The 15,138-nt window shown below is 36.5% G+C and overlaps 2 protein-coding genes across 9 annotated transcripts in view; one reads left to right on the top strand and one right to left on the bottom strand.

Moving 5' to 3' along the window:
• Window positions 1-6,653, top strand: part of LOC115453597 (protein pangolin, isoforms A/H/I/S) — a 160,348-nt gene extending 153,695 nt beyond the window's left edge. For all 6 annotated transcript variants that reach the window (XM_037439884.1, XM_037439895.1, XM_037439881.1 and 3 more), the window contains 2 exons: window positions 884-953; window positions 3,188-6,653. In XM_037439884.1, coding sequence (XP_037295781.1) covers window positions 884-953; window positions 3,188-3,542 — 425 coding nt within the window. In that variant the 3' untranslated portion in view covers window positions 3,543-6,653. The remainder of the gene's footprint in view (window positions 1-883; window positions 954-3,187) is intronic.
• A 1,602-nt stretch (window positions 6,654-8,255) lies between these two features.
• Window positions 8,256-15,138, bottom strand: part of LOC115443825 (dihydropyrimidinase) — a 61,683-nt gene continuing 54,800 nt past the window's right edge. For all 3 annotated transcript variants that reach the window (XM_037439027.1, XM_037439028.1, XM_037439025.1), the window contains exons 8-14: window positions 14,471-14,579; window positions 13,941-14,089; window positions 13,186-13,373; window positions 12,377-12,461; window positions 11,902-12,045; window positions 10,671-10,796; window positions 8,256-9,783 (exon numbers count right to left, since the gene is read on the bottom strand). In XM_037439027.1, coding sequence (XP_037294924.1) covers window positions 9,704-9,783; window positions 10,671-10,796; window positions 11,902-12,045; window positions 12,377-12,461; window positions 13,186-13,373; window positions 13,941-14,089; window positions 14,471-14,579 — 881 coding nt within the window. In that variant the 3' untranslated portion in view covers window positions 8,256-9,703. The remainder of the gene's footprint in view (window positions 9,784-10,670; window positions 10,797-11,901; window positions 12,046-12,376; window positions 12,462-13,185; window positions 13,374-13,940; window positions 14,090-14,470; window positions 14,580-15,138) is intronic.

Raw genomic sequence — 15,138 nt, 5'->3', positions numbered from 1 at the left:
ATTTATTTTAAATCGCTACTACACACGTGAGACGAGGCAGTGGCGCTCGTTGAAGGTTGTCCCGGTTTGTGCCCCGGTCGCTCCTGTCCTGAGGGTCGCCCAGGGAGCGCGCGAGTGCATGTTGACGGCGGCCACGTTTGAACAGTTGAGTAATTGCTTTGCAGCGGCTGTCGGCAAGGCTGGGACAGCCTTCTCGATACTTGAAGTGTGCTAAGGAGTAGTGCGAGGTACTGTGGTACTTGTGTGCCTGTGCCTGTATGCATGACAAGCGGGCGCGATAGCCTCCTCGACGTCAGTCACGTCCCTAGCCGCCTCGATACATACCGCCGCCGCCCGCGCCGCTTCTGTCCTGCGGTGTATTCACAATGATACTGGCCAAATGAACTTGATTGATATACATTTATTTTGATTCCGGAGAACCTATTCTGCTTCAATTTTGCTTATAAGCGTCATGTTTATTTGTCATTTATTTCTGAAAATAGCGTAGTTAGAGTTTATTTTTGGAAGCGCGTAGTGTGTTATTTTGAAACCAATGTTTTTTCCGTTGTTTCCCTTTCATTTGTCCTCTCCCCGCCTGGTCTGCATGCTACTAACCGATACGAGGGGCCCTGTTGCATGCGCTTTTTCGTAGCCTAGCTATCGTAGTTTGGATTATTTTAATGTGCTTTAAATATGATTTTGAATTAAACATGCTGTTTCATAACGCAGTCAATCAGTTCAATTATTTTGAAAAGTAAAATTTTTAATAGAATTATAATTTCTCATGATTAAAGACATAATTAATTTGCAATCTATATTAATTTGCTCGTTTGAAGGAGAACCTATACACTTCCACTTTACAATGAAAGTTGTTTTTCTAACATAATTCCCGTGTCACTTCCAGGAAATAACTTGAAGAAGTGTCGAGCGAGGTATGGCCTCGACCAGCAGAACCAGTGGTGTAAGCCTTGCAGGTGGGTGTCGTTTGAGTCTGTTTTTTTTCTTTTCGCTTATTGTCGCCACCGTCACGCCGCGACTCGAGCCGGCGCATGCGCGCATGTCGCCGGTGCCGTGATTTCCGATCATATTGTTTCTATGTGGAAAGACTTGGCTTATCTTTTAGTCTTTATTCCAACGCCGTAAGAGTAGCCCGGTCGTTTTATGTTTTTATTTTATTTTCAATGAGTAGTTGTTGTTGTATTTATGATCATATGGATTGTGGATCCTAACATGTGTACACGGAGGAAGTGAGACTGATTCAGAAAATGTGTCTTTTCACAAAGAAATAAATGTAGAACGATAAAGAATAGATTTTTTTGAAAGTAGACCACAGTTTGGACTCGTAGATGTAGGTATAGAGGACAGAACCAACCAGAGGAAGGGCAATCATTTGCTATGGGGAGCTTTCAAAAAAATCTGACACATTTTCTGAATACAGCTGGAACGCTTCTTTTTGTTATATGTTATAGTGTTAAACATACATTGTGATATCAAAATGATATTTAACGAAATGTTTTTTCCACTTATGATTGCCGCTTCTCATGGATCGATGCTGGATTCCGCTGGCACTATTGGTCTTTGATCCATTCGCTCCACGTTTTTATTCACATTACCGAATGCTACTTGACTCTATCTCACCTTATCATTTGTTATTGCATATCTCACTTTACCATTCCATTTACTCATCACCTTTATCATTTTGTATAAATATTTCTTTTTATTTATTATATTAACACCTTAATTATCTAACACATTATCTACATTTTCTATTTTCCCATTTTAATATCTTTTATTATCCTTACTCTATAATACTTCTATTTCTATATTTCCATTGTATTCTATATCAACTTTATCAATAACCAAACCACCCTTACATATGTAATCATTGTTCCCCTCATGTTTTGGGCTACAGCCCCGAGTCAAGTAGTGTTATGGTATCGGGCGGGCTCGGGCTGCTCCGGCCAGAGCCGGCGACGCCGTTGCCCCCCGCGAGCCTGGTGGGCAGCCCCCCGCAGGAGCCTACGTATGTAAACCTCTAGTGCCGGCCTGCCCCCGCCGACGGAAGAGCCACGGTCAGTCCGACAGGAATGGTGTTCAAATACGCGTTTTTTTAGCACATTCGAGATCAAAATTATCATGAACTAGTAACATATTAATAACGTGAAATATTTCTGTAGTGTTTGGTGCATACGCGATAAATTCATTTCTTTCTTTACCCATATCTACTACGTTTTACTTATATAAGTAAATCTCAAAAACTATTGTCTGTATAGCCATGAAGTATCTGTCATAATTTTCTATTTGCAAGTGGATTTTACGACCTTATAATGATTGTACGGAAGAAACACCTTTGGATTTATCATGCATTTACCATACACCACAGGTTTTAAAGAAAATAAATTTGTTGAAAATGATGTTATCAATATTGAAGATATCGGGATTACAAAAGGAAATATCGTAGAACATAATGATAAATTTACAAAATTTGATGTAATGAAAGTAGTAATCGTTGTAAACACTACTGATATTGATCTCGAATGTGTTACTGTAGAACTAGATACTGTAACAGATTAATGTGAAGATTTGCTCCTAACCAATAAACTAAATAGTGTTCAAATATCTGTTTTGACACTTTCTGATAACAAATATTTGAGAGTTACAAACAGTGGTAAGAACACTTTAAAATGTTTATTGGTGAGGCCCTTAGTGTGTTATTTTTGTAAATATGAATGTGTTGCACAGTTAATCGATGCTTCTGTTTGATACGCTTAAGATAATTTGAAACCGTTTGTGAAATTTTGTTGTGTGAAGTCTACCATTTAAGTAGTAATTTATTTTAAGTTTTCCGTCTCCATGTTTGTTAGTTCGTCGACGATTTTAGTAAACATAGAAACGTTTATTTTTGTTGTGTCCAATGGAATGTTTTATTTTATTATGTAGGTAGTGTTAAGCTTCAGTTCAATAAGATCTAATGCGAACTAGCATGCTCCGATCTACGCGTGTCTATCAGTTTTAACAATTTCGAGCATGATCCGTTAACATTATGTTTTATGCGTGTTTCGATGTAGTAGGACCATTTAGCTTTTAATGTTTGATTCGGATTCTTTCATATTTCAAAGAACAATATTAGAAGAAATGCCTGACGTAAAAAAGAAATATGAAAGTTCCAGCTATGATAGATCGGTTATAATTGTGATTTCTTCCGCAGGCGGAAGAAGAAGTGCGTGCGGTACATGGAAGCCCTGGCGGCGGCGTCGGGGACCGTGCCGCTGCCGATGGCGACACCCCAGTCGCCCTGTTCTGAGGAGGACGTCAAGCTGGAGGAGTTGTCGGACGCGTCGAGCGACGGCGACGCGGACACGGGCAACTCGCTGTCCAGTCCAGGCGGGCTGAGCGCTCTGTCGTCGCTGGCGTCGCCCGCGTCCGACCCGCCGCCGCCGCGCCACCCCGTGGGCACGAACCCGCGCGACGCCAACAACCCCCTGTCCGTGGGGCAGCTCACCTCGCAGAGCTGGCCCCGCGCCACCGCCCGGCCCGGCCACGAGGTCATCTCCGTCTCATAGCGCATACTCACCGAGCGCAACCGCGACACCACGCACCGGCGGGACGATAAGTGACGGTTGTGATACTGAACGTTACTGAACGTTACTGAACATGATTGTTTCAACGATGTATAGTTGCTACCTCTTTTGGCGTTTATTTGAATCGGGTGCTAAATTGGTTTAAGTTTTGACGTCCGGGAATACCGACATTTTCGAGATCTGTTACGGTCGAAGCGATCGCGTTTTATTTATTCCGGACACATAGCAGGAAGTATGGCCTAATGATTTTGTTTGCTAACACGTTTATTACCAAATGTGCGGTATTTCTGGAGATCAACGTTTCACATCTTTACCAAGTTAGAAGTAAACTGAAACTTACAGCGGGTGAAAAAGGCGCGGGCGAAGGCTGTTGACTGCAAACATGACTTGAGGTGAACACCCCAAAATATATGCCGACGCTTTTCGCGGCTTTTTTATTCGGCTTTTTAGTCTATCCGCATTAAATAGTCAGTTTGAAGTGATCTCAAAATTGTGAGCCAAAATCGAGTCATTTATTGTGCATTTCGTTCCATACTTTTAATATTCGAATATTGTCGTCTCGCTAGTCACATTTAGATGTGCCATTTCTATCATCTTTACTTCTACCGTAAATTTCTACGTACCCCCTTGACGGATAAATTGTACTTTATATTCAAATTATCAAACTTCAGTTATAAAGTTTCCGAATTTAGAACACAGATGGCGTTAGTAACACACGCATTAACTACCGAATTGTCCTTTTTACGAAGTTTTTCTAACAGCCATTTGTTAAAAAAGATCTTAAACGAACTATTTTATCCTTGGTCAAGAGGCTATATAGACTTTCCTTCTTTATTCCAATATTTGAGTAGTAGAAGTATGGCAAACCGCATTATTATATAAATATTTCAAATATCCCACACTACCATGTACTCAGCTCCGATATATCAAGAAATATTTTCGTCTATGTATAATCAAAGATTGTGACGTTAAATTATAATGCAATTTTAAACTACTGTTTTATATGTTTACTACATTATATTTCGCGAAAATTAAACTTCACACTGTGCATCGATGATGAAATTTGATGATATTGACGATTTTAACTGATGCAGTCGATGGATAGTGTGTTTTAAATGTAATCATTTGTCGTTTGACAACAAAGCATCCATTTGAAAACATCGAAAAATATATTACTCAAGCCATTTATGATATGCCACGATTTCATTGTACCGCACCAGCTGTTGTCTTTTTTGCTCTCTTAATGTTTTGGATATTGAATTATATTTGTCTTTTGGATTTACGACTCGTTTGGGACACGTGGAATGATTTTGATTCAATGTATTTTATTTAACGATGTTTATTTGTCAAAAAGTGTGCCCATTTTATTAACTTAAAGGTACTTTAAATTATAACTCGGATAATGTTTATTATTTTTAAATCATATTCGGTGTCAGAATATGTTTTATTTTTCGATCTTGAATTCAAATGTTGTTGCGGTAATTTTTTTAATCCATATCCGGTGAATGTATTTAATTTTTTTCAAATATTTGTCTTGAAAACGAGTGGTATAATCCTGTTTACGTAAAGTTATAACGGCCTGCACCACATGGTTCCACGTAGCGTTAGAACTTTCAGTTTGGTTTATATAGTGTTTTCCCTTCGCGATAAGCGTGTATAAAGTAATTGTTAAGGCGAACCGAAGGGAAAATTGTTTTTCCGTTGTGCGGAACTTGTTAGACTGTCGTAGGTTAGATTAGGAACGTTGTATGAGTGAAATAATTATTTTGGTTGTGTATCGGTTGCCCTTTACAGACGCGTTTTATGTTCGACATTTAAATTTTAAATTTTATCTACCACGCCATCTATGAATGGTTTCTTGAAACTTAGTGCTAAATTGACAGATGCACTCGTTTTTTTTTATTTTTTGAGCGAAAGGGCATTGCGGTACACAATCAAACACTGTATAGTGTAAGTACGTACATGATGTAAATGTATAAAATATAGGTTTAATCTAACTGTGTCATACTAGATCATAAGTACTATGCTACTTACATATGTATACATTATAACTATATAAAAAGAAGTTTAAAATGGAAAATATAAGTTGAATAATGCCTACTCAAAATACCACGATGACACAAGGAATACGTATTTTAACATTGGCAACCCCCAGATGATAGAAGTTGTAAATAAATTTGTAATTCATGAATATTTAGGACCTTTTGGTATATAAAATATTGCATTTATATAATTATTATTAAAATTAAAGAATTGAATAGTGCCCAGGGAATGTTCGCAAGATGGTTTGTTTATCCGACGCCGCATTTTTGTTAATTACTTTTTTTATTGTTATTATTAAGAATTTTAACTTTGTTAATTGCAATATCAAAACCATGACTTATATTAAAATTGTGCACTTACAGTAAGTTGATTGTATCGGACATAAATTTGTAAAATTATTCAAAATTATAAACACGACAGAAAGAATCAGACTATTTTAAAATTCGACCGAAGTTCATCAACTGAATCATTGTTTAATCATTCGTTTGATTTTGCATGATATACTTATTGAATTTTGTGCAATAATTGGAGTAATGGGCTTCATTCTCAAATCTATATTTCAGTAAAATATTCCTCAATAGATTTATAATTTGTATATTGAGAGATATTTTATAAATCGGACACAAGAGAATTGAGCTCTAGTAGTTTGAAATTAGAATTTCTTTTATTAATTAGGTCTATTGAGTTGACTAAAATGAGGGAATGATTTTATTTTTTGCACCGACAACGGTTTTATGTTTCAACCTCCGTGCCAAAACCATCTAGAACGAAATAAATTGTCAAAAATAATACGGACACTAAATAATATATCTGTGCCAAATTTAAATACTTAACAAATGTAAATGCTGGTTTACCTCCGATGGTCTTTATGTTGATAGATTTTTATAGGTTGTTTTTATTGTTAAGGGAAGACAAGGCTCCAACGAGCCGGTTAATTTTGTTTTGTAGAAAAAAATTGGCAAATTAGAAAAACTCAGTTTATTAGGTCTGGTCCCATGTCTTGTGTTCAGTTGAACGAATATTATTTTAATAAACAACTTAAAAATTGTATTTATTGTTTCATTTCACATTCTTCCGATAGATGGAGTTATTAATCAAGATGTAATAATAATTTCCTGCTATATGCTCTTGGATTACATTATAGAACGTGTACGATGAGTTTTGTCATATTTACCTTACCAATACTTTACATTGTCGAATGTAAAGTATATGTCCAATATTAAAAGAAGTGTAAAAAAACTTAATTTTTTTATAACTAATGAAAGCTCCAAGATAAAAATAAACAAATCAAATGATGTAAAATTTTCCCAAGAATAGTGAACATACTTCCATTCAATGGTTATGTGAAAAGCGAAAAAAATAAACCTCATAAATTTGCTTCAATAACATCCAAATAACTAGCTCCCATGTAAGAAATATTGAGACACGCTATCTATACTAATCAGCCATAACGGATATTTTTAAATTTTGCCATATTAAAAAAAAAATAAACAAACTATGTTTGCAAAGTTTTACTTATCTACTTTGTGGCTCTTGTGTTGATTTAGTGTTGCTTTCTACAGATGCTTAATGAAAAAAAATCAAATATTACTAGCGTGAATTTCATCTGTAGCCTTGATTGTTATTTGGGGATATACACTGATTTTTAAAATCATATTATTAATCATACGAATTTGCAATGCAAGGAGGAAAGGTATAAATACTAGTACACCTCCCATAGATTTGTTGATCTCTTAATTGAAGGGTTGCGAACGCCTAGAGCGTTCACACGAAACTCTGGTGATGGCAGAAAAGCCGACTCCCGTCATACTACTGGCCGTATATTCTAGTTAAAAAAACAAACGTTTCAGTTTGTCTACTTAGAATGCCCCTAATAAACGCGACTCGTAAGTCGATGTCGTTTAATTTTAATGTTTGTGACTGACCGAGTGACCGGTGTCGTTCTCTCAACCAATTACAATAGAACGACACGAAGTCATGTAGTTTTATTTTTTTCCAAATTCTAAGCTAAATTTTCAGGGTAGCCGATGAGGCATATTGTAAACAATTAATGGAGAGATAAAATACGTTTTCAATAAACGATCCCAATCTCAATCTTCAATCCAATTCCGAAAATGAATCAATCAAAATGAGTCATCTGGTAACATGTCAAAAGTTTTCATTTTTTAAAAAGACTGAAAAAGATATTTGAAATGCTTATTGAAATTAGCGGTTAGTGTAATGTATCTACATAGTGTGAACTTTTAACTAAAACGTCGTGTTAGATATGATAATTTTAACACTGTTGCGTGTATGAGTCTTGCATGAATATATTAATAACGTCTATGAATAAGAGGGTTCTCTTATTCATAGACGTTACTAATTATCTAAGGAAGGAGCACTGCTGTGATAACAAGTCTGTTTCTCAGATTTATTTATCTGACAGCTTGCTGTTTGTTTAGCTTTTTTTATCAGATAGGCAACTAGATTCAAGTTATATCTCAATATTAGCCAATCACAACGGCCCTATGACTACGCACTGCGAAGGCTGCCATGCCGTCGGCACTGAGAAACAAATTTGTTATCACAGCAAAGATAGAGCTTAGATAAATAACGTCTATGCATAAGGGGGTAAGGCTCCTAAACGGAAACGACGAATAAAATAAAACAAAGTCAGAGATTACATTGTTTATTTTGTGACAATGCATAATAAAGAATATACATTCATAATAAACGTAACGCTACAAAACCGTGACGCGGGATGCAAGACTAGCGGGTTTCTAATCAAACATCGAATTGTTTGTACAGCGTTTAAGAATGGAAGTCATAATGAACACGATTAGAAACTTCAATTTCAAAGGTGCTTAGTATAAAAACAATAAAAATCTATTCCTAATACTTATATTAAATGGGATTTGACATTCGTAAGCACAACACACGTTTAATTCGCAATACATGCTTTAGTTTAGGAATTAACAGGATATTAAATAAATAAATTGGATTCAAATGTAAAAATCACATTATCGATAGTGAATTAATGATTTAAAAATTGACTTATTTGTCAACTTACTAAATTAAATTACTCGTAACTTCTACACGACGTTAATTATATTTTACGTCACATGCACACAACATTCAAGTTAAAACATAACTTGTGTAACATACTTGTAAATGCTAGAAAATTGCAGAATTGTCACATATTGGAAGTTCAATATAGATGTATATCATTGAAAAGAACTATCAAACGTCCTATAAAATTGTTTTCAAAAATTCTGTTATCACTATCTGGTCAAACATTAATTGGTTTAACTAACGAAACATTAAAAGCTAATTGTAACTAATAACACATAACTTGTCAACTGTCTAATTACATTTAACATTTTTAAGCTACCTTCATCGGGATAAATGATAAAAGATGTTTTTTTTTAAGTCAACAGTCAATTAACTTTGTTCACATTAATGAAGGTATCCAAAAATGTTTATATCTAACCGGGTGATATATTTGAACCGCCATACTGTTCAAACCAAAACGTTATAAAATTTCACAATTAAAAAGTATGAAAAATGCCTAGCATTAGGCCTTTACATTTTCCATAGTCTTAAAACAAAGTCAAATGTTTTGGTAGCAAATACCAAAGTTAAAATATTGCTTCTATACATAAAATCTTAATGATTTTAGAAATACCCATGTATATTTAACTAACAGTTATAAAGTATGGCGGTACACACTAAACAACTTTACAAATCAGTCTATTTTTAACTGAATATATAAATAACATACCAACAGTTATTATGTCATGCTAACTGTAACAAACTATATTGTAAGCTTTGGGTTATTTTAAATAGCCTAAATTGGTCGCTGCCTGAAGCCTTCCTACTACTTGTGAATAATTGATCTTATTTACCGCTAGAGTAAATTTACCAAATAAGCATTAAGTCAATACAATTACCATTAGCAAATTGATTGTTTTACCGTTATATTGCACGATATCAATGTTATTTACTGATATTTCAGTGTGAATTAACAAGACAGTGTTTAATAATGCTTATTAATAATTTACTATGTCACTATTCCACAAGTAGTATGCGCGATGTAAGCCATTTGCCGTCCAGTGCGGAGTTTACCAGAGTCCGGAAGATTTCCCGCCGGGCGGGTTCCTGACGCGAACAGACGTCTTCGTGTCCAGTCCCTCTATCTCTTCTGCAATTCAAATAATTATACAATAAATCGCATGTTTCATGTTTTTTTGCTGATAGATACCATAGGAATGTAATAAAACTTAAGGGTGCTTTCAATTAATTTTTGCAATCATTAAAATAATTATTTAAATATAAAACAAAACTTTTATGATTTAAACTGGTAGTTGTTATATGAATCTATTAAGACTTAAAGGTGCTGTTAATTAATAATATTTATTTATTTATAGGTAAATAATGTTCACACTAGCCTGTGCCTGTACTGGAGATGTCGGTTTTAATTATACATTTTTATTTTAATATATCCTATATAAAAGTCATTCTTATTCTAAAGTATAAGTGTGTGTATAATTTTATGTTCTCTTGGAATAATATTACGAAATTAGCAAGTCATTCATGTATTTTATTTATTCAGATTCACCATTGATAGTCACATATACTATAAAATACAGTTAGCTAGTAGCTTTGGAGTTTGTGTACTATCATCATAGGTGAATAGGGCATTAATATTATATTGATTCAAGAATATATCTAGCAAGGGTGGTTCCCAGCCCATCAGTGCAGTGAAACATGTATGGGAATGTTGTAGCCAGTGTAACTACTGGACAAAATAACACTAACATATCGTGTCTCAGGATGGCGAGCGCAGTGGAATACCAAATAACAATTTGTAATTCAAGGTGTTGGATGGTGTTTCTTCTGTTTATAGGCGGTCGTATCGCTTACCATCAGGCGAATGGCAAGCTCGTCTCGTCATTCATAGCAAAAAAAACAAAATGAAATATCGTATCTATAAATCTATCGCTAAGATATGTTATTCTAATACACAACATTAGCGGTAACGATTATAGTAAACTTTCTACGCTACGGCCCAAGAATGGCGATACTGACTGCTGATGGAGAATGTGGAGTTCTGCAGGTCCCGCTGTCCCGGCTCGCGCATCTTGCGTCCCGTGGGTGTGCTGCAGCCAGACACGCTACCCAGCGCCTCCAGCTGCTTGTTCACCAGCATCAAGTCTGTTGAACAAACATTTATTATTTATCCTACTAATATTATAAATGCGAAAGTTTGTGAGGATGAACGTATGAATGTTTGTTCCTCTTTCACGAAAAAACTACTGAACGGATTTGGGTCAAACATTACAGTAATATTGCTTATACATCAGAATAACATATAGACTAGAATTTATTATGATTTTGTGTAATTTGGTCATAATATGACGATACATATCAAGTAAATCGGAAAAAATGTATCCCGGAAAACTCCTTCACGCGGGCGAAGCCGCGAACAAAAGCTAGTTTATATATATATATATATATTTATTTAGGCGAATACTAGTTTTATATATATAAGGTCATTGACTCTCAAACCAGAACCTGCATCTTGGAAGCCTAGGTCGGTAGTCAGAAGTTAGGCGGGACAAACCATGAGGCACGAGCGTTGTGGACACGTCTGGATTTTAGGGATTCAATATCGATTTTATGTATCATACATTTATGTATGTTTAAAGTAGCATGTACAATGTATAATTACACAATATTATTACATTATTAGCTTTGTATTGGTCAGTAGTGGCATTGCGTGTTGGGTTCGTATCCCGTGTCGGGTAGTGATATTGCGTTAGTATCCTGATATGGTGTAGCACTTATGGCAAAAAGTGAGTGTCCTGCCTACCCTTTGAGGATAAAGGCGTGATATGTTTGCTTTTTAGTAGTGGAGACAGTATTATATCCATCTATAGCTGACCAATCAGCACAGTACCAGTATCTCAGATGATGTAGCATTTTGATACTGGCTTTTGGGGCCATCCACTCAAATCCACTAACACAATAACATTGCATTACATTGCTGTGTTAATTGATTTTAAATATTATTTCAATGAATACAATGTCGATAATAGTTTGACAGTAAAAAATTCTCTGCGCTGTCCTCCTCCATATTTGCTCTGGCCCTTGTGTGTGGCTTAACTGAAGTATGTTACCATAATAGATGTCGATTGAGTTGAAAATCTATTTATTGACACTCATCCCCATCAAATTGTAAATGTAACAATAGTGATAATTGTTTTTGTCATGTTTAGTTGCGGGTTGTTTCTTGGAGTTTTCAGAGAGCTGCTCTTACCGGTGGGTGTGGGAGTGCCATTGGTGACTCTGACGGGAGACTCCTGTTGCGGGGAGGGTGGCGCAGACTGCTGCTTGCCGATAGATGGCGCGCCGCCGTACACGAACGGGCTGTTCGGTGGAGTCTTCAGGAACTTGCCGAGACCTGGGTCAGATTATTACATCGTTAATTCAGTTAGATAATTATTACAAAGAACCTATATAATGTTTCTTACATATTATTAACAATATCAGCAGTAGCAGGACAAATTCAAGACTTGAAAACATCATTTTAGCTTAAATTGTTTTTTTTTTATGTGAAGTAGTTTTTTTTGTGAAGAAAATACGATATAAAAAAGAAACAAGAAAACAAAGTGTACAGGCTATTTGCAATTTTGAATTTATTCAGCTACTTAGGTGAATGACTAGTATCTAATGCCTCCACCAAAATGGACCTTAATCACATATTTAATTAAGCTTATTTACAGATGACTTACCTTCCACAACCCTCAGCTCTCCATCGTCAAGACACACACGACCGTTCACGATCACGTACTGAGGGCCTCCCGTCACACGCTGGCCCTGGAATTAACAAAATGTGAAACTAAATGAGAACAAGCCAATTGCCTGGTGGTGAGCGACACGATGGCTCATTAATGATAACATCACAATGTTTATATGACCACTGCTATGGGATCTCGGGTTCAAATCCTGGGTCAGTTTAAAATGAAAATTGATTTTTCTGTCTACAATTAGTGTTATGGCCATGGGCTTCATCCCATCATTAGACAGAACACCTTTGTACTGCGTACTGTACTGCGAAAATCGGTACCCTGGTTGCTACCAGCAAAGCCAACAATTCTTTTATTTTTTTTCATTGTAGATTTAATGTGGCTGACAAATTGGTATGAATCAGTGGTAAAGAGTCCATATAACCCGATTTCCGCAAGCTTCTGGCAGACTGTCTTTAGCTCATGCGATATATATCTTAATTATTTATGTAATGTAGGTTACATCGTGTTTCATGTATGGTAACTCGGACAGTTTTAGAATTCAAAAGCTCCCTCGTATGTTCTTTTAGAAGACTTATTTATCCCTATGTGTGCCAAGCTATCACCTTGGCACACATAGGGATGAGTCTGTAGTCACATCTTGAAGAAATTCAATGATGTGCTGAATCATGCGCACTTGGTTTTGAAATTCTCTTACCGGCTCTTCTGATTGCAAGTTCCAGTCCATACTGGTTTGCATAATATCTCGCCGTGCCTATACAAAGCGCTCGTTTCTGTTCTTCTGTACCAATTACCTCGAATATATTAAAGTCGACGGCATGCTTATGCGCTGCTGCGGTGATGGTTCTCTCGAGGCGCGGGTCCCACACGACTATGTCCGCGTCGCTGTTGACGGCCACGCGGCCCTTCTGCGGCCACAGGTTGAACACCTTCGCTGCCGTCGAGCTGGTCACCGCCACGAACCGGCACGGGTCCATTGTGTCTGCGAATATTTTACAAATTACAATTTGCCTGGACTTGCAACTCCCTTAACGCCTTTAAAATAAAATGCGTGAAGGTTTGTGTTTTGTATGAATGCGCACAGATTTTAGTAGAGGCAGAGCGGTTTTTTTTAGGTAATATTTCAATACAAATACATATAATAATACAAAGTCATCATGGGTCTATTCAATTTCGTGGGGAACGAAGGCCCCTTCTAGTGTTGGAAAAATTGTTCAATAATACTAGCCGCCAGCAGCGAGTTGGTCTTTTAGTTACCATGGGTGAACCACATTCTCACATCATATCATTATATACACAGGAGGGTCATAATGTTTAACGGACTTTGCGGGTATACTAGTTGTACTAATCTTTGTGTAATTGTGTATAGTTTAATATTCTTTTTCTTTATCACTTTCAATGTAAACTTAAATAAGGCATATAATTAAGGACAAAAATGTAGCTTAGAACAATGTGTCTTTAATAAATAATTTAAAAAGATAATAATAATAAATTTCACCATAAATTGAAACCAGTACTGATGCTGAATTTAATAGTAAATAAAACATACCAGTGTTAACTGCCTTCTCCCAAAGTATAGACATGCGGTCCTCCACGCCGTTCACTCCGTTGGGAATCTTGGAGAAGTTTCCTTTACCAAGCTCCTTGTCTTTCTCATGGAATGTGCAGTTGTCGCTACCTATCAGCTGCAGCCGGTCACTGGAATTAATATTAAGTATTACATATAACTATAAATATTAGTCTTTTCAAGTGTATATGCTGGAGGTAGGATATATTTTATATCTGCCTGGATGGTGACCACTATACACAAGGTGTTAGAACCTTCTATAGTAGCCCAATGGTGTATCGTGTTCCGAGAGCACCCTGTATATATCCGGTTCCAACAGGCCGGTATAATTGTGTCGACTGTCGAGGGGTACTCGTCTCGTCAGTCGACATTCTATTGGACCTCATTCCACTTACCATCAGGTCCAGTGAGTTCATATTACCATACACCTATAAAAAATAAAAAATTGATTTTGATGATTGACGAATTTATATTAAATTTGAAAGAAAATGAAATAGATCAATTGTACTCACTCGGCGAGTGCCTCGACCATGGCTTGCGGCGTGCGCGTGTCGGGGCGCAGCGGCGGCGAAAGCACGTGCGCGGCCGCGTGGCGGAAGCACGAGTTGCGGTAGTGTGTACCTGATCACACAAGTATAAAGCTTTTCAAATAAAAATTATTTTCGGATTTTATTTCGGTATTACAATCCCAGGCTTGTGCACGGTTCCTGTTCTACATTTAATTGAATTGGAACCTAAAAATCCGCCATACTTCCAGACACAGCTCATTTTGCGTAGATCGTTTATGGGGAGAAATTAAAGAACCCCGGGATGTAATATAACTACATTTTGCAGAGAACCTGTATTCATTTTATTCTATGTTCCAAATCCTCCATAAATTCAGTGTGAATTTCTCGATAAAAATTAAATCCTTTTTACATCAAATATAAAGATATTTTAATTGAACTGTGTACTTGTTGACATTATCCCTTTCCTTCCTCGACTAAAACATAAATATATCACGCCTTTATCTAAAAGGGGTAAGCAGAAGTGCAACCAGGGCACCCACTTTTCAACCATATGTTCCGCTCTAAACATATTGCCATACCAGGCAAAATTTCCAATCTCCTTCGCCCGTTATCACATCATGGGACGGAATTGCGTCCAATTGCGTCTCTGCTTACCCTTTCGGGAATAAAAC

This window comes from Manduca sexta, chromosome 3 (genome assembly GCF_014839805.1).
Source record: "Manduca sexta isolate Smith_Timp_Sample1 chromosome 3, JHU_Msex_v1.0, whole genome shotgun sequence".
NCBI lineage: Eukaryota > Metazoa > Arthropoda > Insecta > Lepidoptera > Sphingidae > Manduca > Manduca sexta.
This window is presented reverse-complemented; position numbering and strand designations above follow the sequence as displayed.